Source organism: Delphinapterus leucas, chromosome 2, assembly GCF_059928025.1.
Source record: "Delphinapterus leucas isolate spDelLeu-1000000601 "Yukka" chromosome 2, BTC_Dleu_Yukka2, whole genome shotgun sequence".
Lineage (NCBI taxonomy): Eukaryota > Metazoa > Chordata > Mammalia > Artiodactyla > Monodontidae > Delphinapterus > Delphinapterus leucas.
In genome coordinates this window covers 44,996,177-45,022,152 of record NC_143130.1, presented here as the reverse complement: position 1 = coordinate 45,022,152, position 25,976 = coordinate 44,996,177, and the positions used below count along the sequence as shown (strand labels likewise).

The following is a 25,976-nucleotide window of genomic DNA, read 5'->3' as shown; positions in this document are numbered from 1 at the left end:
CTGTGAAGGAACTGATAGTAAGTACATTAGGCTCTGCAGACTATTAGGTGTCTGTGGTGACGACCCTACCCAGCTCTTGCAGCACAAAAGCAGCCGTAGACAAGACATAAATGTGACTATGTTCCAATAAGTCTGTATTTACAAAACAGATGTGGGCTGACTTCGGCCCCCAGGCCACGGTTTGCCAGCCACTGGGATAGCTCTGCAAGTACAGACAGATTTCCAAGACATTTTGATAACTTGAGAGGCAATAAACAGAACTGTATGTATGATCCCAATTTATAGAAAGCAGATAAGTAAACAGTAATTGTTTACATAGATGTATAAGAATATCTAAAAGGATATACACCAAACTGTTAACAATTTGTAAAAGAGGTTAGGAGAGGAGAGATTGAAGGGGACTAAGTTTTTATTTTATACTTTTGTGTTTGAATTTTTTAAGACTGTACTTAAATATTGTTTCTCTGAGTAAAAAAAAAATGTAAACATCAGATCACTGGTAGTTTCAGAGGTTTTTCTGGTTGTCAGCTGGTCTCTGATGAAAGAGCAAAATATGTTGATGTTGAATGAAGAACTTAATGACAAAGAGCAAAATGATCTCTGGAAAGCAGTCAGCCTGACAGAAGACCTACGGAGAGTTGCTCTGTATAGCACCAGCATGAATAAGAAGCAGTATCGTTGATTCCACCAACTCTCAGTTCTGAGTTGTGAAGTGAAATATTATCAGAAGGTTTAGGGACAAAAGAGAGAGAAAATCTTGTTTGAGGACCCAAAGAATCCTTTTCTTTGTGCTATAGAGGACCATAGGTTTGTGGTTATAGTGAGTGGATGATTCTTTCCATGACTAGCTCCAGGTAACTTTTCAATTTAAATGCAGGCTGGAAAAAGTCTAATGTATGTCAGTGTATGAAACATCTTATCATTGTCATTGATTTTTGAGTATACATTATTTCCAGGTTAAAAGAGTTGAATTATACTCTCCTTGACTGTATCGCTAGTCTGTGTTAGACTACAGTGACTACTGAACCTGCAACTGGCATATGATTGATTTGTCAGGTAGCAAAAATACCCACTATGATGTAGGAGAACACACCTCTTTTAACCAGGCATCCTAAACCCAGTTTTGTTTTTTTCATACCTTTTCCTGTGAAACATAAATAGAAATTCTCTTTTATTGGACTCACTTCATGATGAAATACAGCTAGGGCACCTCAGACTGTTGAACCACTTTATGCTGTCAGTATAGCTTGTGGCAGAACTCCCCCTGGAGAGGACACCTGGGGTACCTTTTGGAAACCTCTATGGCCCAAGGACACCAGAGCAACCCATGGAGAATCACTTGTGTGGGGTCTGGTACTGATGAGGATAAAACAGACTTAAGAGGTTTGAGGGGGCTTCCCTGGTGGCGCAGTGGTTGAGAGTCCGCCTGCCGATGCTGGGGACACGGGTTCGTGCCCCGGTCCAGGAAGATCCCACATGCCGCGGAGCGGCTGGGCCCGTGAGCCATGGCCGCTGAGCCTGCGCGTCTGGAGCCTGTGCTCCACAACGGGAGAGGCCACAACAGTGAGAGGCCCGCGTACCGCAAAGAAAAAAAAAGAGGTTTGAGGGCTTCCCTGGTGGCGCAGGGGTTAAGAATCTGCCTGCCAATGCAGGGGACACGGGTACAAGCCCTGGTCCAGGAAAATCCCACATGCCGCGGAGCAACTAAGCCCATGTGCCACAACTACTGAGCCCGCGCGCCTAGAGCCCCGTGCTCCGCAACAAGAGAAGGCACCACAATGAGAAGCCCACACACTGCAACGAAGAGTAGCCCCTGCTTGCCGCAACTAGAGGAAAGCCTGCACGCAGCAACGAAGACCCAATGCAGCAAAAAATAAAATAATTTAAAAAAAAAAAAGGTTTGAGACTTGTAGACTAAACTTCTCAGCCACACATCTGTGTAGTAATTAAATAGTTTGGTAGATAGGACAGTGGTTTTCAGAATGTTTTCTGTGGAACTGGTGTTTTGGAGGTTCCAGATTTTTGGATTTAAACTAATTTAAAACGCACTTAAAAATATACATGCTCAAAAGTGTAACCAAATTTTAACATCAGCATATTAACTGTAGCTGTCAGTCTACCTACTTGTTTGGATTTTTCCTTCCATCTCGAATTAATTGAAGAACGTAATATAATTGCAAGGCAAGCCATTTTTTTTAACTGCTAATATTTGTACCAGCTTATCTATGAAAATGAAGATATTCTCTATGTTATGTATGCAAAACTAAATACAGACATAAATTAGATGCTGAGGTAGTTATGTGAATTCCAAGTATAATATGCACCTGATTTCTCATTTTTGGATCCATCAAAACAAGTTCATTTTCTCTTTTATTGACTTCAAATGGAAATGTTAAAATTATAGTTCAGATATCTGTACTAAATATTTTATATATTTGATAGCACACAATATAACAATATTTTATTTAAGACGTTTTAAAAGTAGAAAATCAGTAAAATAGGTCGACTACTAGTTTTATGCTAACAGTGTTTATAATAAGCAGGATGGGGGTTTTTTGGTTTAATTCGTAATTTTTAATGTTCAGTCACGTCAGGTGTCTATTTCTTTTGGAAGCAGATTATTTCACTGAGTCCAGTGTGTCATCACAAGAGTCTTTTCTGTTTGGAGAATCAGTCTGGGGGAGGAAGTATAGTCATCATGTCCTCTGCCAGTGGTTCTTTGATTTATGGAAATCACTTGGTCAAACTGAAAATGTCACAAATTATCTTAGTTCTACCTGCTTAGCAAAACAAGGAAGAAAAGTTAATGTTTTTCAGTTTAAACTGAAAGAATCAAGGGACTTCCCTGAAGGTCCAGTGGTTAAGACTCTGTGCTTCCAGTGCAGGGGACATGGGTTCAATCCCTGGTTGGGGAACTAAGATCCCACATGCCATGTGGTGTGGCCAAAAAAATTATTTTTAATAAAATTTAAAATAAATAAATAAACTGAAAGAATCAGACAGCAAAAAGGAACTGCTTGATAGGGCCTGATTATTACTCTAGTATGCACCTAAGGTGCAAAAATACATTTTTAGTTTAAATACCACCCCACCTCAGAATCTTAGGGGCTGCCTATCTCAACTATATCTTTGCAGTCCGCTCCAGAGGTAGTGTTGAAATAAGCTCGACATTTAGTGGTGGCATTAAGGTCTGTTTGTTGACAGGTTGCTGCCTGCCACTTAAAAAAAGAGGGGAAAAAAATCAAGGCTTGAAAGCAGAGGAACAACATGTAGTCATCTTCCCAAAGGAACAAAAGTAATGGGCTGGTTCTCTCCAGCTTCCTGAAGAACAGTGCCTGCAGTGCATGTTTGTGTGTGTGAAGCACCATCTGTAACCTTGGCAGGAAGTGGAAAATATGAGTAATTTGGGGACTCAGAATCTCTTTCCCCCCCTCCCTCCATTCCCCTCTCATGTCCAGGACCTTCCCAGGGGTCTCAGGAAACATAGCATCCCTCCAGTTCATTTAACTCCCGGGAAACCCTTGTGCTCTTAGCCTCCCTTTTTTGGTTTAACATTAACCCTGTTTGCTGACCCTGGAGCCTCAGACCCCAAGTGGCTGCTCAGTCAGTTTTGACTCGTGGTTTAGAGAGATCAGCCGCATGGTTCATCATGGTTATGTGTGACAATGGCTGATGTTGACCTTCGCCTGTCTCTCAAATGTCTTTATTCACTTTAATATATCTTTTTGCATGCAAATATTAAGAGATACAGCAGGATAGAATTTTTAAAACAAATCAGCATCTCTTCACCCCGGTAGAACACACCTGGAGCGGTCTGAAGTCAAGTCGTGGTGAAAGCTGAGTCCCTTAGGTGGAAATGGTCAGGATCACAAGATGCTAGAACTAGCAGGGAGCAGTAGCGAAGCCTCCCTGTAGCTCCCCTGAAGTCCGCTCCTGGAAAACAGACAACTGGTGAGAGGAGGGGCTGAAGCCCCTTGTCAGGACTGCTTCAGAGTAATTTAAGTTATGAGAAACTTGACAGGGTTGTGTGTGTGGTTTGTTTGTTTGTTTTAAACTCAGCCAAAACTCTACCCTTATTTTAGGATTTCAGTGACTTTAATGGAGAAAGGAGAAGAGCGTCTTTCCAGTTCTCACTTCTTGTAGTTATGTAAAGCTTCCCTTGAATAATCAGCTATTCTTTACAGCTGCCACAGATAATTTGGTCTTTGGAATGCTTGGTGTGGAGTCTTTCAGAGTATGGAATTCATTCTGTTCGGGGTTTTTTGGAGATTGCCAGTGGTTCTGTTTTGTTTGCTTTAAACAGATGTAAAATGATATTGAGATGATTGTGGATTTATTTTCTGTTGTGTTAGCAGCTTCTGAGTACTTTTGTGGTAGGTTGGTTCTCTTGATTAAAAAAATAAACAAGTAGACCAGCTGCAATCTAAGTAGGAAACATAAGAGTTTAGAATGTGTGTGACGGTTGGATTCAGCTTTAGATTTTATCCGGGAAGACAGCTCTCTAGATAGGCAGTTTTCTCGTATTTAGAATTCATTGCTTAGATAGTAAAATACATATAACTGATTAAGGAAAAGAAGTTCGTTTAGGGAAAAGGAAGGTGAAAGAGCCTGAGCAATAAAGTCAATTCTTATCCAAACAGAGCAGTTTCATTTTGGTTTTTGTTTGTTTGTTTACCAGTGTTCTTCTGAAAACTGCTGCTAGGTGAGCACTTCAGCTAAGATGATTTGGGTCATTTGTGGCTTTCCTCTTGTCCTGTACATCAGCATTGTGGTTATTACACTAACTACCAAGAATATCTTACAAGGCTTTTGTATCTACACTCTGTCAGTCCAGACCAGGCAGTGTCTCACACTCCCCAAAGAATTTAAACAAGAAGTTGTGGAAATAATTTTGGAGCGTGTATTTCTAAATTGTTGGTATTTAAATGTTTTTTTGTTGTTTTGTTTGAGTTATCTTGGTTACGGTTGACACAATAGGAAGCAGTTGCACCTTTCTCTCCTTAAAGTTAAAAAACTCTCCAACATTTATCCTTAAGAGGGGTCAGAGAATTTTCCCCAGATGGATTTTGCTGCTCAGACCTGTCTCTAGGGGGAGCTCTTCAGCACATCGCCCACTGGACTGAAGTGGCAGAAGAGCCCTTCCTTCAGGTCCCCAACACAACTCAAGGTGAATCCTTCCCTTAACAGGGAGGCCTGGAAAATGCCATGCTGTAATTTCAATTTGGCATGGCCACTCCTCTTACCCTTCTTAATGCTGATTTTCTTAAGCCAGTCTCTCTAACGGGTTGTTTGATTTTTCTGCTGAAAGAGAGTGTATAGTATATAACAGTTCACCAAAGATCTGGTGGCAGAGGTTAAAAAAAAATGCAGCAACAAATAGATGATAGCTCCCAGTCATGTGGGTTTTCCTTCATATCCTTTTGTTTGATGCCTCCTTGTAGCAAGAAAAGAAGTTGAAGGCTGGGCTGTTTGCTTTTAAGTTCAGAGGAGTCTAATTAAGGGTCAGCTCTGTTCCCATAAACCACTGTGCCAAGACCTTTTTGAAGAACTTTATAGAATGAAAGTATATTGCTTACTGCTATCAGGAAATCTTTTTGAAAAATAAATAAAAGGCCAAATAAGTCTTTGATCTCCCTAACAACATTATAGTCTGTGGCAGAGAGCTTGAAAGTGTATTAGATTTGTCTTCGATTCTTAAGTTCTCAGTAATTGCCTGTTTTCCAAAACAGAGGTTTTAACCACATGACTTTGGCTGATGTCAGTGGGGCGGAAGTTTCTAAACCACCCACGTATACGACTAAAACCATTGCCATGAACTGAGTCCAGGACAGCCTGCTGACAAGTAGAGTGGTTTCCAAGTAGGTACTTGAGTAAGTTAAGCAGACATCTATGCAAACTGTTTATCTCTAAGACTTGTGACCATGTTAATAAAGTATATTAAAATTTTCAGCTGGGTTGTGGGTTTGGGGACATGTCTCAGTTAACTAAAGTGGATTTGTATGAAAATTTGTTTACCAGAAGTGCATTTTAAATATTACTTCTGCTTTTATGATTCATCAATTGCAGTTGTCTTTTAAATCTCAAACACTGGCCTGAGAACTTGAATATTGCCAAAGTCTGTTTAAAAGTGATTGTACCTTTCCCACTGTTTAATTCTCTACAGGGTGATGGAACTGATGGGGAGGAAAGAAACAGGAAGAATGCAACTTGAAAGCAAGTTCTGTCCACGGTGTACTAGTTGGTCATTTTTGTAGATCAGAATTAGTGGCAAGTTCTCAAGCAAATCCACCACCCTGTGTTGCCCATTCATGCCTAAAATACCGATTTTCATTACAGCAAAGGAGAAAATGCTGTTTTTTAACTGGAATATAAGATAATAAAATCTAATTGAAAATTGTTTTATATTTGTTTTAAAAGATAAGCAAATGCAGGGAACTTTGAAGGAATTAGAATTTGGGTTTTAAAAAAGAACACACTAATATAAAATAGTGCATGGATAACACAACCAACACCTATGTGCCCATTACTCAAGATGAAAAAAAAGTAACATTTTGTCATATTACTTTAGATTATTTTTCAGTTTTGAAGAAATAAACCATTATAGTTAAGGTTGAATTCCCCTGTTTCCCTGCCTAATCCCATTCCTCTTCCTTCCTCCTCAAGACAAACACTATCATGAATTCAGTGTGTATGTAGCCAGTGTTTTATTAACTATCTTATATATAAATAATATCAAAAAAATTTTTTGTTGTTTTTAGTTTATTTAAGTGGTACCATACAGTGTATCTCATTCTGTAACTTGCTTTATTCTCCTCAGCATCATATTTGGGGGATCCAGACAGGGTATTGAAACACATGGATCTAGATTATTGACTTCTAACTCTTATATGGTATTTCATTTTTGAATATATCAAATCTGTTCCACTGCTAAGTCATTTGGGTTATTTCCAATTTCTGTCTGTTACAGTGCCGCGGGGAACATCCTTAATTGTACTTGTGTGTATCACCAGGCTATATACCAAGAAGGGAATTGCTAATTCATTGCGTGAGCACGTTTTTACCTTTACTAGATGTTGCCTAATTACTTTCCAAAGTGGATGTACCGTCCATCGGCAGATGGTGCGAGCTCCTGCATCACCATATCCTCACCAGTACCTAGAACTGGCAGACTTTTATTTTGGCCAATCTGGTTGGATGTGAAATGATATTTCTATGTTGTTTGAGCTTGCATTTCTCTAATTTCTAGAGAGCTTGAGCACCATTTTGTGTTTCTTGTGAATTGCCTGTTCATAGTCTTTGTATTGTTTTTCTGTTTGGTTCTTTGTCTTATTGTTTTATGAGGAGTTTTAAACATTTTTAAGATGGTGTTGTTGGATATGGCACTACCTTTAATTCCATTTCAAAATGTGGGCTTTTTTTTGTCCATGATATGAATTCATTAGTTTTCCTTATATTCTTATCACCCATGTTTTAAAGTATATTTTGTTTAAGTAAAATGGAGTGAAGAAGAGGTTCTCCTAGGGTACCTAGGCAAGACTCAAGAGAGGGTAAGGAAGAATGGGATTAAAGAAGATGTATGTGAAAGACAGAGGGAAAAGATAGGGAGGGGAGCTGGAAAGCCTGTGCATGAGAAAGAGATGATGGATCAACAAGACCACTCCGGGGTCCCAGGCATCTGTGTAGCAGGGGAGGGGAGACATGTACCCTGAGTAAGGATAGTGGGGCCGATACGGGGGGAAAACACGTTCTGTCTTACTAGAAGATGAATATAGATGTTTGCCTTAACTACTTTGTTATACTTCATGCTGTGGGTCTAGCAGCTTGGAGCTCACCTGCCCACCCCTCTCCCTCCTTCAGACATCTAGTGCTTACTGTGGGCCTGAGGCTGAGGCTAGGGATATAAAATTTAGAAAGACAGAGTTAGACTCCCTGCAGGAGTTTTCTGCCCAGTGGAAGAGTATGGCCATCACAGTACAGTACTATGACAGAGGAAAGCATGGAATTCCAGAAGCATAGAGGTGGGGAGTCTTATCTTCCCTGCGAGAGTCAGAGAAGACTCCACAGAGCTGAGTCCTGCCAACCTAGTCAGGGAAGGAAGAGAGGGAAAGGGACACAAGTACAGGAAACAGTTTGTTCAGAGCTCAGAGGTGTGACAGAACATGGCAAGGGGCTAGAAATGTATACAGCACGTGATGGGCCATGTCAAGCTAAGTAAGAAGTTTGGGCTTTATCCTAAAGATGATGGGGAGCCATTAAAAAAGTTTCTGAGAAGTGAGAGGCAAAAAGTTTTGAATACAAATCAATCAAGGCAAACGGTCCAGCCCACCTGTTGCCTCTTTGACCCTTTCTGGAAGACCATTGGCTAGTGGGGCTTAAAGTCTTTAGCCAAAGTTCACCAAGTCTAGATCCTGGAATATGAATTACATTGCCTGATGTATAGAAGGGCATAACAGCATTGGCATCTCAGAGTTAATGTGGATTTCTATTTGTGATTCTGCTTTTTTCTCTGAGTAGTAAGAGGATTTCTTTATCAAAATGTGTCCTTATTTTCAAGTAGCAGAGAACTAGACAGTTTAATGAGGGCCAGTGGTTTCCGGTCCTTGAGAAAAATATCCTCAAAATGTTTCCTTTTGCTGATTAGAATGAGTCACTCCCCAGGGGTCTCTTTCTGCAGAGCCTTCCTTGTGCCCAGAAGGGGATGTTGCTGAGAAACCCTGGCATTAATATTCAATGATACATAACGCTTTTATAGCTGCTGACTTCTGGAACAGTTTCACGACCTATGTGGAAGTGGTCATGATCCCAAACAGTAGAAATTGCAGGGAGCAGAGCATCCATATGCTCCCTTGCAGTCTTCTCCCGGAGAAGAAAACAATGGAAGTAAGAACAGAGCTGTGACTGAGATAAAGCCTTCCAGGTTTTTTCCTCTTGTTGATTCCCTGAGTGAGCCTTTCCCAGGAGAGTCTCTCCTCGTGCTGCCGTTGGTAAATGGATGTCTCTTCTGATTGTTTAACTTCAGAAAAATGACCAGACAGTGAATTTCACTTAGGGTGGAGCTAGAAGAGCTTAGCTAGATAGAAGGCTTGGTAGGCCTGAGAGTAAAAGGCCCAGAAGACTTCACCCCACCCCACTTCCAGACAAGTTCCCGCTCTGGGCCATCCTGTCAACAAAAGTAGAGTTGCTCCCTATCGCCTCTTTTATGGAAATAGCTTCAGCCAAGATTTCTCCACTTGGAACTTTCCCTAACCATGCCCTGAAGGATGGGTCTGTCCTAGTGATAATTCAGATGACTAAGTTGAAAACTCTTCTGCAACGTGAACCTTATAGAACAATCTAGTGGATTTACTTGGAAAATTATCTCTTTCTTCAAGAGATGTAGCATAAGGAGTCTTATAGGATCACAGAGAAAAGGAACTTGGGAGGGGAAGATGTGGTACTTCCTTTCATTTTATAGGTCTGAGGAAACTGAGGCCTATAGAGAAGGAACTTGCATAGGGTACCATTAACTAATTAGGAGAGCCAGGACCTAAATCACATTTAGTGTGATGGCTGTTCTTCTAGTACTCCTTTTAGTGTTGATAAGATATTTGACATACTGTAATCTAGGTTGTGTCAGGGCACTTGGCTTTTGGATAAAATAGACGTAAGATCTCCAACAGACGTTTGAGTAGGTGGCATGAGCCAGGCATTATGCTAGGGAGACCTAATTAAGGATTCGGCAGTAGATGAAGGGACCCTACCCTAGAGGAGCGCTCAGTGGAGGAGAAAACCATAAGATTATCCAACGCATTGTGACTGGTGGTGTCAGGGAAGAGACCTGTGAACCGAGTAGGCATTGAGGGAGGAATGGGGAAAAGCGTCTGGGGTTCTGGCCGTCTCCATTCTAGTATCCTCGTAATCCGTACGTAGGAACCAGGAGAGCATCCTGGCCCGTGATTCGTGGGTTACCATAGGCAGGACCCGTGGTGCTTCGTGAATCAGGGTGTGAAGCGTTGCCTGATGGGTGGTATCTGTTGATTTTCTCAGGCAGTCCTTCCCTGGAGAGATGCTCATCATGGGGTGTCCCCACAGACAGCTCTTGTATTTGTTTTACTTCACCTCTGGCCTCCTGGAACCATTCTTATGACATCATAGTACAAGCTGATGATGACCCTTTTGTGAGGCACAGAGGGCGGGGTTTATATAGCAGTGGCCCTTATGGGCCAAGGAGTGAGAAGTAAGAGTTGAAATACACTCGTGTCCTTGCAGGATTATGGGCTGTGTTTCATCTTGCGGTAAATCTCTGTTCATCATTCAGGAAGTCTCCCACTTTCTCTTGAGTCAGGGCTCCCAGAGGTGCTTTAGGGTGGTGGTTCTGATGACCTTTCTTCTGCAGTTGTTGACTCGCTTGGGGTGTTGCAAAAAGTTCAGGGTAGTTAGGTTTGCAAGTCGAAGGACATAAAGCGGTAGATTTTCACATTCACATTCCACCTTTGACACAGCCATACACATTTCACAGCCCCTGTTAAGGGGCTGTATTTATGTATTGTTTGTGGGTGTTACTCGAGGTGTATGTAAATGTCTGTATATGTAAATACACACCATTTGTGTCTTATTTGTGACTTAGACCTACATATTGACAGCAGATGCTTCACTTGTAGTTTTGTAGCCTCTCAGCTTCCTGCCCGAGAAGTTTCAGATTTCTGGTCTTTATTAATCAGAAATCACATCTGCTCTTGTTTCTCCTCCTCCAAATGACATCGCATGCCTGCTTCCTAGAAGAGGGCTGCAATCTGTAATTTCGGCTAGTCACATTCTCACGTGTGAGCGACTTCACCTGGCAGTCTGTCGCTTGCTGTGGCAATGGAAAATCAGTCTGGGGGATCTGTTTGCTGTGTATTAATGTCACCTGGGGTTTTGCTCTCTTTTCAGATTGTGGTGCTTTTGTCCACAAAGGCTGTAGAGAATGTCTGGCCTCCTGTGCAAAGGTCAAAATGAAGGTAAGACATTTCTGGCTAAACCAATAAAATCTTCAGAGTTGGGAGATTTGGGGTTGTAGTTTTTGTTTATTTTCATCATTTTGATGAAATGACTACTTTGAGACTCAAATAACCAAAAATGATTTTTCTCTTCTTAACACACTCGGGAATTTGTGGCTTTTGGAAGGTGAAATGCTTTCAGAACTGCTCCATGTGAAATGCCCATTTCTCTGTGATTTTAATGTGTGTCGCCGTTGAAGTGGTTTTCTTCTTAACTGTGTCTGCAGACCTCCTCTGCCTTTCACACGCCTGGCTTCCTTCTTCAGGACCATGAGGGCAGCAGGTGGAAATCAGGGGCTCTGACATGCTGATGGGCTGGGGAGTGTCAGGGTTAAACGGGCCTGTGTGGCAGCACTTTGCTCCACAGGCTTGTGTGGATCACATGACAGGAGCAGGAAGTGTATGATGGTACGTGCTCTGAGTATGCAGCTGTGTGATAACAGGCACTGCCCTTAAGGAAGATACGGGGCTGGGGGCAGATGGGCGTTTAGGCGGCCTGTGTGGTTTTCAGTGTTGTAGTCACTCATGAATGTCTTTGTTCCTTGTCAGAAGAGTGCTCTCCAGCTCCATCTACACAAATGCTCAGCATGCTGTGTGCTTCCAATAACCAAATGCATTTATCTAGTGCAGTGGCCTCAAACTGGAGTGTGCATTAGAATCACCTTGGGGGCTTGTTATAAGATGACACTGGGCCCCACTCCCAGAGTTTCCAATTTGGCGGGTGGGGAGGGGCTAGGAACTAGCCTTTCTAATAAGTTCCCAGATGATGCTAATACTGCTAGTCCGAGGACCACACTTGGAGAAGCACTGAACTCTAGTGTAAAGATGACAGACCTCTGTACCCCAGATCTTATTCAGTCCGTGGACATAAATTTTGTTTGGCTCATGGAGTAATTTTTTTTTATTTGAGTTAGTGTATCTATAGAAAAATCGTATTTCACACCAATTTGGATTTCGGATTTCTCCTGAAGAAATGGAAGATCTCACAGCCGTGGTATTTCCCCTTACCCAGCATTCCCAATTCCCACCTTGCTCTTTTTCCTTTTTTTCCATAGTACTTACCACCTTCTTAGGGTCTACTTAACACACTGTATGTATTATTATATTACATTTACTTTTTATGGTCTGTACCTTCCCCCCACTAGAATGTAAGCACTAAACTTGCCAAGCAGTCTGAAGTCAGGACTGTTTGATCCATCAATAGCTCCTAAGCATGTAGAACAGTATCTGGCCTGGAGTTCCTTCAATGTTAGAGAGGTGGGTGGTGGGTGATAATCCACTGGGGCTGAGTGGCTGCCGCCTCCTCTAGACAAGATGTACAAGCCCCAGACTGCCACTCCCCCCCTCCTCCAACTCGCCTCTGTCCTTTGTTACCTGCCTGACCCCACAGGCATTTGAGTTTGTGATCTCTGGTAAGACTGCTGTTACTGTGAATGTGCTATAGAGAAGGAGAATGATAGGGATACAGCATATCCCATAGAAAAGAATGTAACCTGAAAGGGGGAGTTTCATTTTAAATGGACCCTTTTTCACTAATGATTTATCTCAAACTAATTGCTTCAGTCTGTAATTTCTCACAGTGTCTCTGTTCCATGCTACAACAAAAGTCTTAAAATTAGCACTTTACCTAAGAATTATTTTACACCTTATAAATGCGAGTCACTGGAGAAATAGAAACGAAAAGGGCACAGATGCCGCTCTTAAAGGAGCCAGCATTCTGGTGGGGAAGATGGACAAGCAGACGATGACCATAAGTAAGGAAAAAGCTAGGCGGGGACACATGCAGGATCCTGAGGGGTGCCAGTCTCTGCCTCGGGTGAGGAGAAGAAAGAAGCTAACAGACGGCTCTGCCAAGGAGGGATTATCTTGAAATAGAAGAATGCCGTGCCTGTGACGGTGAAGAGAGCATTCCAGGCAAAAGAGATGGCATTTGCAGGATCAGAGTGCTTGGCGGTTTCAGAGGAGAGCCAGAGTGGGTGATGTAGCTAGGCCTAGGGTGCTGAGGACCGTTGGCAGGAACAGAGCGGGGAAGTAGGAGCAGAAACTTGAAACTTGACAGAAGATAAATTGTAAATGCAGTGTTCACTCAGGCTTTCTTTTCCTTTCAGCAGCCCAAAGGGAGCCTTCAAGCCCATGACACATCTTCGCTACCCACGGTCATTATGAGAAACAAGTGTAAGTAGCTCAGCCCACCTCTCATGATTCCTTTTCGCCTCTCTGGTTCAGGACTTACCCATACTTCTGTAGTATTTATTTGTTATTCTTAAGCAAGATTTGAAAACCTATTTTGAATACTTAGAGAAGGCTGCAGTTTCATTGACCAAAAGCTTACCATTCTACCATCAAACTCTCTGGAAGGTTCTAGAATAGTGTGTGTCTTAGCTTAAAAGGCAGCACCTTAACCCTGTGTGTCTTGAAATTTCTCTTGCATTGGTCGACAGTGAAACTTGCTTTTAGCAGCATTACAGTTGCATCACATGAGATCTTGCTTCTTAAACTTCTTGACAAACTGTGGAGTTACGAAAATAGTTCTTTTTTTCCCCAAGGACTTCAGTGGTACACAAATTGGGTAAATCACACCTCTCCCATTCACATCAATCTGTCTTCTCCAGTCTGTGCAAAGCTTCACTTTGGTTTTACTTAATATTTTCCCCTTTTCATTCTTCATTTCCTATCTCATTCCTTTCCCTTCCTCAGCACGCACTGCAGTATATTTAATGTAAACCTCTCTGATCTGCCGTATCTTTAGACATATGTGTACCTCTGGAAATATCTCTTATGATTTTGTGCGTTAAATTTAAATTAGATGATACGACTTGCTTATCCATTCTGCTGGGTTTTTTCCCACTCAATATGGTTTTGAGATCTATTCGTGTTACTATATGTAAGCTATTGTCTCAGATCGCTGCATGGTGTTCTTTCATAAATATATACCACATTTTAATTATCAGTTCCCCCAAAGACAGTTGTCTGAGTTGTTTCCAACTCCTGCCATAAAGATGCAGTAATGAATATCACCTAAACTTGCTCTATGTGAGCCCATGTGAAACTTACCCTCAGGCCGTGTTTTTCAAAGTGTAGATCCTGGATCAATTAGAAGTGCCAATTCTTGGGCCCTACCCAGACCTACTACCTCAGAGATTCCAGAGGCGGAGCCCAGTGATCTGTGTTTTAGTAGATGCTCCAGGTGATGGTGATGCACACACTCGAGCTTGAGGACCACTGCTCTGTGCCCGACTGCTCTGAGTGCTTCCAGATGGCCCCGGAATGGCTGTAGAGACTGTGCCACCAGGAGGGTGTGGAGTCCCTTTAGATAGACGTCCAATTATTGCCCGTCTTTGCATGTGGATTCCTAGAAGAAAAGTTGTGCCAGACTGTCACCCACCTTAACCAGTGATCCAACCCATTCCAACACCTTTTACAAGTCTAATCTTCCTTAAACTTTTGTTCTGTGACATTATCCCTTATTTCAGAAACCTTTTTTCTCTTTCAAATCAGATAAAATAGCATTTTTCAAAAAAAATTACCAATTATGTCTGACCCCCACATGTATTCTTATTCCTGTTTTCCCCCTTTAATTCCTGAGGTAACGTAGCGGTAAGAGTACAGATTGTGGATTCAAGTTGGATGGGTTTGAGTCCCAGCATCCCACTTAACAGCCGTGTAACCTCGGACGTTTACTAAGTCCCCTGTACGTCATTTTCCTCCTCTGTGGAAGGATGGTAATAGTATCGGCAGGTGGTCATCGGGTTTAAGTGAGATCACACCAATGAAGTACTTGGTGAGAGGCCTCCTTCAGTGTTTGCTTTCACCACTACCATCACCATCACAAATAAGGATGCTGAGGCTCAGAGAGTAGTTAGCAACTTCCCTGAGTGCAGTGGATTGGTTTCAACAAGGGAAAGTTGTTGTTTGCACCCCCGTACGCTGCCTTTTAGATGCAGGTGGTTCTTTATAATTTTCAGGGCTCTGCATGACGTGACATCGTTCTGCTTCTCCGGCCGTTTCACTGATCCCTTATATACACCCCTCTACTTACTTCCTCTTCTGCTTGTTATCTCCCTGTCACATTAATAGAGTGTTTCTGCCTTCCTTCATGCAGTTCTCCTCATCAGAATGTCCTCTTTTTCTGCTGACTTACCCACATGCTACTGTTCTTCAAGAACCGGTGTTTCTTCCTCCATCAGATTTTATCTGCTCAGCAGCTTCCCTTCTGAGACACTGAGGATGTGCTCCAGGCTCTTGAACACTTGAGCATGTTCTCTTCCCTGCCAGTTGCCCTTCTTCCCTGTTGCTGTGGGACCCACATCTCCTAGTTTCCTGTGTGCTTCCTGCAGGAAGGGTCTGGTCGTGTTATAGGGTAGCATGTTTCTGGTGTTCATTATATCGCCTTCTTCTAAATAGAATTTGAATTGGAAATTAATGGTTTTATTAATTTTATTAAGTCAGAAACATCCTGTAATACTGTGAAGCCATAACAGCTGCCCCGGTCTTATTTCCTTCAGCTCCTGATGCTCCTGGGGATGGACAGGTAATGCAGCAGTTTAGTTAGCTACCTAGGAGAAATAATTTGCTACCCCGATGGCAGTGTGACTACTTTAGCATGAAATTAGACCTCCAGTTTGCTCTTTGGTCAAGTTCAAGAGAAATACGCAGTATGAGGACAAATTAGCTATGTGACATCAAACACATGTTGCATTTTCCTCATCTGTAAATTAACGGAATTGGTCAAAACCTGTGTTCTCAGACGTTGTACAGAAGAATCTCTTGGGGAGCTGGTAAATGTGTAGGCTCCCAGGTCCCACCCGCACAGAACGAGGAGGGCTGGGAATTTGCATATCTAACCAGCCCCTGACACGTTTCTTGGTAGGTCCTCCCAAAGAACACCAGCCTCAGTTATCTCTGAGGCTCCTTTTATCCTTAAAATTCTTTCGGTCTCCTTTTCTCTTACTTTGACTTAGTTTAAATTTTTAAATATATGATACTTTCACACGATTCTTTATCCTCATTGCCTCATTGCCATCACACCATACAGGTAAACCACTTTTCTTAGTTTTATATTTATCTTCCTTAAGTTTCTTTATTAAAATAAAGCAAGTACCAATTTGGATTATTGATTATGTTTTTAAAACATAGAAGGTGGTGTGTTGCACACTTTATTCTGCACCTTGATTTTTTTCCCCCTTAATAGGTTATCTGCAGATCTGTGTCAGTTCATGGAGAGTGTCCTCATTTTTTTTTTTAAAGCTTCATAGTATTCCCATGTAGGCTGTGCCATGATTTATTAACTGATCTTCTTTTGATACTCATTTTGCTTTTACCAAACTTTGCATTGAATAACTTTGGACATACGTCATTTCAAATATAAACAAGTAAATCTTGTAGAATAAACATATCCTAAATGGAATTACTGGGTCAAAGATATAGGCATTTACCGTTTCAACAGCTGTTGCCAAGTTGTCTTCCATAGGGTTTTTGTACCTATTTACACTCCCAGGGTAAATCTCCTTTAAAGCAGTTTGCTTCTATCTGGCATTCATCAGGTGAGCCAGTGCCGGTGGGCATGTGTCGGTGATACTTCATTTGGTGTCCTTTCCTTCTTTACAGCCTCCCAGCCCAAGGAGCGCCCTCGGTCTGCAGTCCTCCTGGCCGATGAAACCACTGCCGTCCCCATGTTTGCCAACAGACGGTCCCAGCAGAGTGTGTCGCTCTCCAAAAGTGTCTCCATTCAGAACATTGCTGGGTGAGTGGGGATGTAAAGCTAGCACAGTTGACATCTAGGTGACAGAGCATAATAATTTATACCATTTGACAAAAAGATTGTTTTAGAAAGAAATGTATAACGTAATGGGTTAGTGCTACAGATGAGTGGGGTGAGGATTACACTTTGATGCACCATCATGGTCGCCATTTTGTAGCAAGGATCCCCTTTAAACACCATTTTTAGGCCAGTTGTCCTCTGCTTTTATACATGATCAGCCCTGCTTTTAAAGAACCTGCCTTCTAAAAGGATGATTTTCAGATCAAAATAAGAAGTGGGAATAGGAAAAAAGATTTAATTCTGAATGTTTGGTTTCAATCACTTGTATTTTCATATGTCTGTTGGTCTTTTCTGTTGGTCAGATGAACCTGGGGGGAGGGGGTCACTTTGTTTTGTTTCGCTTTTTTCTTTTCTTTTCTTTTCTTTTGTTTTTTTTAACTCGCCTCTTGACTCTTAAGTCATGGGAGTGAATAATGGGCCAGGTACGACAGTAGGTTCCCCGTCCCTCATCTGCACTGAGTTCCTTTTGTGGTCCCTCCAGAAGTTGCTGTGGCCCCTGATTGTTCAGGCCTCGGCTGTCTGTAATTAGCACAGGGCCGATTATGATGTTGCTGGCTGTTTGGGGTAAGATGCCTGCCTTCCCATCCAGTAAAGAAGTCATCTCAAATGTAGGACTCAAAACATCTCTTGCAGCTCTCTTAACCTAGGCTGGAGGAAAATTCCCAACTGAAGGATGCAAATCTCCTTTTGTCTGTGCTTCCTATAACCTCTGTGCTGGCTAATGTTTCCTCCTCCTTAAAAACAAAAAGTCCCAGGTATTTTTATATTGTTTTGTCTTTCTGTTGTAATTAACCAAAGGCTTTCTTTTCCAAGTTCTTATGTTATCCAAATGAGTTTCTATTATGACTTTGAAAAGTTGGCCTTTAAATAAAATTTAGTTTTTAAATGACTCTGGCTTACTTTTGTTGTACCACAAACATCATCTACTGGGTGCCTAACGTGCTAGCTGGTGAGTTGGGGTCAAGAAAAGTTCGAAGAATATGGTTTAATGTAAGTGCTTGGTCTATAGTTATTTAGGGAACACAGGGAAAAAGTGTAGTGGTTAGACATGAGTTTCCAACAGAAAAATTTCTTACATAATGTGTATGCAGTTTGAAGGAAGAGCATTCTCCTTGCTACCTATCGTTAAAAAAACCCCAAGGCTCAAAAAGTTCATGCTTGCAGTGATGTTAAGTGCCTCCAACCTTCCTTAATAGTTTGTGTTGCATATTGCTGGGTACCTGACATAAGTGATTTGTCTTCCATCATTGTAGTACTTGCAGCCAGCTGTCATTTTATAGTTTTTCAGATCTTCACTTAAGACCGGAAACTATGGCTTCTCAGAATGTATCTGACAGTATGTGTTTCCTTTTTCCCACAGAGTTGTCAATGATGAAAACATATCAAACACCTGGAAATTCCTGTCTCATTCAACAGACTCACTAAATAAAATCAGCAAGGTCAATGAGTCAACAGAGTCCCTTACTGATGAGGGTAAGCAGAAGCCACGGCGTGTATTGTGTGCGTCTGCAGAGACTTTGTGCCATCTCCTAGAATGCAAGCACTAACGCATCTCCTGCCTCTTCCTTACTCCTGTGAAACTTCTCTGAACTGTCTTTAAAGCATCACATGCTTTATAAGGAGTTGGTAAACCCACTTATCCTGTTGTTAGATGGTTGTCCACCGAAGGATGTCATTGATTTTAATGTGGTCAGACTCTGGTACAAACGCTTCTTCTTCCCCCAGATTTTGTACACGTTCAGTTCTAGCTCTCTTGGCACAGCTGTAAGCCTACTCTCTTAAACAAGTAAAGTCACCAGGACCCTGATCATGTCTTAATCACCTTTGATGTATGTGACATTTATCACCCATAACCGAAGTCTTGAATATAGAGTATGTCACTCCGGAACAGAAAATGATCTTTTCTAATAGAATATATATTCTATGAACATCCCTGTATTAGTGTAGAGTGTTTACGTCTCATGAAATTATCCCCATGAGGAACGTCCAGCAGAGGTTTTTTTTAGAGGTCACAGACGCAGGATTCTGATATTGATTCTTTTTGTATTTTGAGGAGTAGGTACAGACATGAATGAAGGGCAGCTAATGGGAGACTTTGAGATTGAGTCCAGACAGCTGGAAGCAGAGTCCTGGAGTCAGATCGTGGACAGCAAGTTTCTGAAACAGCAAAAGAAAGATGTGGTCAAACGGCAAGAAGTGATTTATGGTGAGACTCTTCATGTGCTCTGCTAATATTTGATTTGCATTGTCTGGCATTGTTTATGAGGGGATTTATTGGGCTATAGCAAGTCAATTTTCAAGTATGTAGCATCTCAAAGATTTTCTTTTGAAAACTTTGAGGTATAGAGACATCTTATTTCTATCCTTTACTCTCTCTGTAAAATTATATTCTTTAATTTTATTGGACATTTTATTTAATATGAGTGCTTATTTATGCGATAGTCCTAAAAAGAGATCTCTTGTGACAGTACAGTTTAATTCCTCAGCTACAGTATAAACTAGACTAAACGCAAGTCATTTCGTAGTAAATTATGAAAGGTCTTGAATCCCAGTGAAGACCACTTTGGCAACCACCACTAAAGAGTGATGGAATCCAGTACACCTGTCAGAAAATAGTGTGAGGTCCCGTGAGAAATCGAGGAATACGATGAAAACACTTCAGGGAAAAGACAGCTGTTGACTCATTTTTAAAGTTTAAATTGGGCCGTAAATAGCCTTAAGACAAAATTGGGCTCTTAGTAGCAGCAGACACACTTTGCAGGAGAATCCTCGAGGAGAGCATTCCTGACCACTGAGCCTTGTCCCTCCCCCAGAGCTGATGCAGACGGAGTTCCACCATCTCCGCACACTGAAGATCATGAGCGACGTGTACAGCCGGGGCATGACGGCCGACCTGCTCTTTGAGCAGCAGATGGTGGAGAAGCTCTTCCCCTGTTTGGATGAGCTGATCAGTATCCATAGCCAGTTCTTTCAGAGGATCCTGGAGCGGAAGAAGGACTCTCTGGTGGATAGAAGTGAAAAGAATTTTCTCATCGAGAGGATTGGGGATGTGCTTGTGCACCAGGTGAGCAGCGGGCGGGGGCCTGGTGCCTCTCACACGCACTGGGGGCCCCGTAGCCGTGCGTTCACATCCTGGCTGGACTGCTCACGATCTCTGTGAGCTTAGGCAAGTGGTTGCATCTCTCCGACCCTCAGTTTCTTTTTCTGTAACTGAGGACAGTAGATTTTCTCTTTTAATGCTATTTTGAAATTTAAGAGGTAATATATATATAAAGTACCCAGCATACATGGTAGATATGCAGTAAAAGCCAGTTTTTCTTCCTCAGCGTGTGTACCAACATCAGAGATACTATAGTTTAAGAGATCAAAAAATATTTTTTGGAAGTCTCAACTTCAACCTGTGCCTCAAATCAAAAGGCTCATTTATCTAAAAACCACCTGAGACTAAAACCTTGACTAAGAAACCATCTGTAAAATAATTCATAAAATATTTCTTGCTAATATTTTCATCAAGGTATGGCATGGTTTCAATCCTACGTCAAAAGCAATTTAGCTAAAAACTGTTTTGATACTTTCAGATGTATATGTCATAGGCAGTTTCTAAATGTTTCTTTTTTAAAACATTGTTTCTGAAAGAGGAATAATGCTAGTATAACCTTTATAGGCAGAGGGGCATCGCATCACATCTGACTAGCTCTTTCTCACCGGCAAGTCTCTGCCTCATTGTGGAAGCAGAGGCTTACTTGCTGGAACATTTGCCTGAGAACTGGAAATACTGTCCTTTCGTTGTATTCTTGAGTCTGTACCCCTCGCCCTATTAATTCATTGGTGCCTTCATTCATTCATTTTTCAAGTATTTACTGGGGATTTACTCAATACCATGTGGAACCACAAAGGTAAATATAATGTAGACCTCTGCTTCATGGAACTCATGTTCTAGGAGTGAAGGATAGGCACGTCGTGAAGTAAATGCAGATGCAGTGTAGTGAATGCGTTCACACTGGTGGTCAGGGCATCAAAGTGGGCACGGTCAGCTCTGCAAGGGAGGACCCTTCCTCCCCAAACATCCTCCTCCTGTCATTTTCCATGTTTCTCCCTCTGCCCCTCCTCTCCACCCTCAGACCTGCACTGGTACTTCCTCTGACCTTGTAGCTCCTTGTATTTGTGCATGTCCTCTAGTAGGATGTTAGCCCCATGGTGTCCATTTGTTGTTTCTGAGCGCCAGTGCCAGAGTCACCCTTTTAGGGCACTTGCTTTGCGATGGGAGCCGATCACTTAAAAATCTCTCTGCCTCAGCTTCTCTGTTGGTAAAGGGGAAAAGGAAAGGCTACCCTGAACGTTTTTTCAAGTTTTGGGGTAAGGATCAAGTTGTGTTGCCTCCAGAGACTGTTAGTCCAGCAGGAATTGATGCTTAGCACGTGTCTTGTGGACCACATACAGAAACTCAGAGGTTACCCCACAGTGAACGTAGCTTCAGATGAACGGTTGAGATGGCACACGCTTGGAAACGATGTAAGGGCCAAGCAGAATTGTTAGGCCTGCTGGCCTGAGGTAAGTAGGATAAACAGGTCCCTAGGTAATGACGGCCGTTTCTGATGCCTTTCTAACTTATCAGGATGACTTCTTTGAGGCTGCTACCTCATGAGAGACTTCTCGTGAGTCTCTCTGTTTTATTACTGTGTTATGACAAATGGGAGTTAAAACACATGTTGCATTTCTTATGTGCACAGTACATAGATATTTCTGTGTTTATTATTTTTTAAATATATGTAACAGCTTTATTGAAATATAATTCATATGCCATGTGATCCACCCATTTAAAGTGCACAGTTCAGTGGTTTTCAGTATATCCGTGACTCTTGTGCAGCCATGGCCACGGTCCGTTGTAGAACGTTTTTATCATCATCACCCCCACCAACTTCCCCAGCCCTAGGCAACCACTAATCTACTTTCTCTGTGGGTTTGCCTATTCTGCACATTTTATATAAATGGAATAAAGCAGTATGTTGTCCTTTGTGATTGGCTTTTTTCATTCATACGTTATCCATTTATCCTCTGATGAACACTTGGGGTATTTCCACTCTGGGGCTGTTGTGAATAATGCTGCTATGAACATTCATATACAGGTTTTTGTGTGGACATATGTTTTTATGTCTAGGAGTGGAATTGCTGGGTCATATGGTAACTCTGTTTAACTTTTTGAGGAACTGCTAAACTTTTTTCCAAAGCTCCTGTACCATTTTAATCTTTTAATCTTTGGGGGGAAGTTATGAGGAAGCTCTCTTGGGTTTCACAAGTAGACTGGAAACTTTGGACAAAATGGTAATAGGAGTTTAACACCCTGAGTTACGGCATAACCTATGTTCTCTTTCCTCTGCAGTTTTCAGGAGAGAACGCAGAACGCTTAAAGAAGACATATGGCAAGTTTTGTGGGCAGCACAACCAGTCTGTAAACTACTTCAAAGACCTCTATACCAAGGATAAGCGTTTTCAGGCCTTTGTGAAGGTATTGATGTGAAACGGTGGGGATTTCCATGTTCTCCAGAGCATTGTGTCACTGTCAGTTTTAGCTCGAGCCTTCTCCCTTGGGTAGTTCCTGACACTTGGTTTCCTTCCTTGCAGAAGAAGATGAGCAGTTCAGTCGTACGGAGGCTTGGAATCCCAGAGTGTATATTGCTTGTAACCCAACGGATCACCAAATACCCGGTTTTGTTCCAAAGAATATTGCAATGTACCAAAGGTGCGTCTTTTTCTGGACTCGGTCTCATTTGCCAGTGGACTGTTCCAGTCTGTCCAACAGCACTGGAGACCCCGTAGAAGAACTCTTCTACGTCGAGAGGGTCTAAAAGAGACCCTGTGTTTTATCTTAAAGACGGTTTTCTTCAGTGAAACACATCATAAAGTGTTATATCAGCAGACTTAGGGTGAATGAGAGCAAGAAGGGAAGGAACCACTTAGTGATCCCAACGAGAGTTCAGTGACCTGAGCAACTTGTCACTTGTCCCTAGACTGGGAGGTGATTCCCACCTGCAAGTGCTAGAATCACCACTGTTTCTCGTTTAATCACTACTTAGTAGTTTCTCTCTTACCTAATCCTGCTCCTGTGCAGTTACATTAAGGATTAGGTAAAACAAAGATGTAAATAAAAAACTCATTGCTCCTCTCCCTCCCTAAAAATGTTGGGTTCCTTCCACTTTAGAACGTGGCCCATAATTGCATGTCGTCTCTATCAGTGAAACATGTAACTTGATTTAAACTCTGACAGAGCGAGGGGTAGGCACGTGCCCTTCGACGTGTTGGCTTCGCTCTGCCAGCGTGCCCTCAGAGGGAAGACAGTGATGTGGAGCAAGAAGGCAGGGTCCTGGGGCTCCCCTGGTGGCGCAGTGGTTGGGAGTCCGCCTGTCGATGCAGGGGACGTGGGTTCGTGCCCCGGTCCGGGAAGATCCCACAAGCCGCGGAGCGGCCGGGCCCGTGAGCCATAGCCGCTGAGCCCGCGCAGCGGGAGAGGCCACAGCGGTGAGAAGCCCGCCTACCGCAAAACCAAAAAATAGAAGGCAGGGTGCCCCTCCTTCTGCCCAGTAGAAACAGTTATTCTTTCCTTCTCAGAGAGTGAAGTGGAACAGGAAGATCTAGCTCAGTCCCTGGGCCTGGTGAAGGGTGTGATTGGAGCTGTGGACAGCAAAGTGGCGAGTTATGAAAAGAAGGTCCGTCTCAATGAGATTTATACAAAGACAGATAGCAAGTCGATCATGAGAATGAAGAGCGGTCAGATGTTTGCCAAGGAGGATCTGAAGCGGAAGAAGCTCGTGCGGGATGGGAGCGTGTTTCTGAAGAGCACGACAGGGAGGTTGAAAGGTGAGGCTCACTCTCGTCAGAGTCTAAGCGTGTGCCAGAGGGCAGCGGGCAGAATCCAGATGTCACCAGGTTGTTCCCAGGGACCCATGTCCAGACGTCACACAGGAGCAGCAGGCATTTAATTGATCTTAATCTTGTATCAGAAAAGACTGGTTTGAGATGGCTTACAAAACCATATAGAATACAGTAAGAGGAGGAGGAAATGATGCAGTCAGGGGAAAGGATAAAAACAATTTTTTTTAAAGAACAAAGCAAAGGGTAAGATTCATACAAAAAAGCAAGGTGTTAAGGGAGACATATTTTCCCTATGAAAGAGGGGCAACAAATTTGGGGTCAGGGTTTCTGGCAAAACAATTGCTAGGAGGGAAATACCATCAGTTGCACAATTCATAGATTCTCTGCGATTAAAAATACATCACTCGTTTCTAAGAGATGGCAGAGGAATTTTCAGCTCCTGAGACCTTAGAGAAATGAAAGTTTAACTCACAGCAACTAGATTTATTATTAAACTTTGTTTTTCATCTTTTATCTTTCTCTAAGCAAAGGAGATCATAAAAGATACTCCCTTTCTGTTTGATTTTAGTTTTTACCTTTTAAATGATCAGCCCCATCAAGTGAAAGAAGTTAGGAGGTTTGTTCATTCATCTGTACATCTGGTTTGTTTGTTTGTTTCTTTTTAATAATTGTTTTCGTCAGACCTGTATCCTCTGGGCCTATATGGTAACTCTAACCTCACCAGTAGCCTTGAGTATACCCAGCCCACCTCCCTGGGCTCGGTGAGCTGAGCACACAAAGTAGCCCAGTGCCGTCAGCCCCGCTGACATAAGACTCAGGTGAGTGAAATGTGTGCTTCTCTCATCGCCGAGGTATAAGTAATGCTATAGGTGGCTGCTCTCGGAGAATTCCCAGGACTCCTTAGCTAGGGTCTCAGCATGCTCAGAGCACATAGTAACGACATCCCAGGCATTCAGCTGCTCTCAAAGGTGAATGTCGCAGGACACCCTGCATTAGAATTTGGGCTCAGAATGAAGAGACTCGTAAAGAGGTTCTTGCTCCGCAGTATGATGGTTGCTAGAATAGAGAGGTGTGAACTGAGGACAAGAGGAGGGAGCCAGGCAGAAGGGAGGAGTAAGCGTGGAAGCGTGGAGCTGAAGGATCTGGCCCATGGGGAGGGGTGGGCAATCGGGGTCTCTGGCAGCAGAGTGAGGCAGGAAATACGGCTGGAGAATCGGCCAGGCGCCAGGTTGGGGTGGGTGCGTGCTCCAGACTAGGGGGCTGACAGGGATGCTGGTAATGGGAGTGAGCGAAGAATGGGCTCAGAATGGAGGGTTTGAGCAGGAAAGGGGTGAGTGAGTTAGCGTGTGTGTAGTTCAGCTGCTGGGGGCAGGGTAGAGGACAGCAGGGGTGCGGAGGTACCAGTGACCGAGACGAGGGCGGTCATTGTCGCAGGGATCCGGGAGGGGCTTCTCCGGGCAGGGTCATCTCAGAGAGAAGAAATACCCCTTCCTGCCACCAGCCAGCTGTGCCTCTCACTGCTCCATGATGAACTTGAACCGTGCGATCCCTGCAGCTCCTTCCTTCCAGCCCTGATGCTCTGTGATGTCCTGAGACCACACTTGAGGGCTCTGGCCTCACCGCCACTGTGAGGCCGTGTCGGAGGTAGCCTGGTGGTAGAGAAGTACCTGCCCTCTCTTGTAAGGATGGATTTCCTAGAGTTGCTGCCAGTGCTGTATTTTCTTTGCACAGCAGTTTATTTATTCATTCCCAAAATAAAAACTAATAGATTCCAGCTGTTGGAATAATGTTGCGGTCAAAGCAATGGCAGAATGATAGGTTTTCTGGCCTAAAATGTCTCCAGTGGAGATAAGAGTTTGGTGTTTAGTCATTTTCACCCCCAAGTGAAAATGACTTGTGCCAAGAACAGCCAGTCCTGTGTTGGGTAACCCTTGAAAGGGGTAGGATTGTTTTTCTCTGATCTACTGACGCCGTGATCACGTAAACTTCAGGATTCAATAAAGTTGAAACTTATGTTTTAGAGCTCTTTTTTTTTTTTTTTTTAGCAGACACCTGAACTATTTAAAAGTAAAGTTAAAAAAAAAAAAAAAAACTTGTCGAAACGAATGGTAGTGCGTGGAAAATTACTGTGGTCTAGGCTGAAAAACTAGACCACCATAGGAATCAGACATCCTTGCTTCTGTTTTCCCGCATAGCTTTGCAATGAATTACACAGAGGAGGTACCCCAGTTTTGGCAGTAGTGGTAGGAAAGGCCAAGAGGGTCCTG

At 42.8% G+C, this 25,976-nt stretch overlaps 1 protein-coding gene across 17 annotated transcripts in view; it reads left to right on the top strand.

Moving 5' to 3' along the window:
• AKAP13 (A-kinase anchoring protein 13) overlaps window positions 1-25,976 on the top strand; it is a 342,746-nt gene that overhangs the window by 296,496 nt on the left and 20,274 nt on the right. For 15 of the 17 annotated variants that reach the window (XM_089906833.1, XM_030764022.2, XM_030764018.2 and 12 more), the window contains 9 exons: window positions 10,912-10,979; window positions 13,127-13,193; window positions 16,626-16,761; window positions 18,200-18,312; window positions 18,893-19,045; window positions 19,653-19,903; window positions 22,220-22,345; window positions 22,462-22,579; window positions 23,446-23,694. In XM_089906833.1, the coding sequence (XP_089762959.1) occupies window positions 10,912-10,979; window positions 13,127-13,193; window positions 16,626-16,761; window positions 18,200-18,312; window positions 18,893-19,045; window positions 19,653-19,903; window positions 22,220-22,345; window positions 22,462-22,579; window positions 23,446-23,694 (1,281 nt within the window). The remainder of the gene's footprint in view (window positions 1-10,911; window positions 10,980-13,126; window positions 13,194-16,625; window positions 16,762-18,199; window positions 18,313-18,892; window positions 19,046-19,652; window positions 19,904-22,219; window positions 22,346-22,461; window positions 22,580-23,445; window positions 23,695-25,976) is intronic. The other 2 variants (XM_030764014.2, XM_030764013.2) reach the window with 2 other exon arrangements.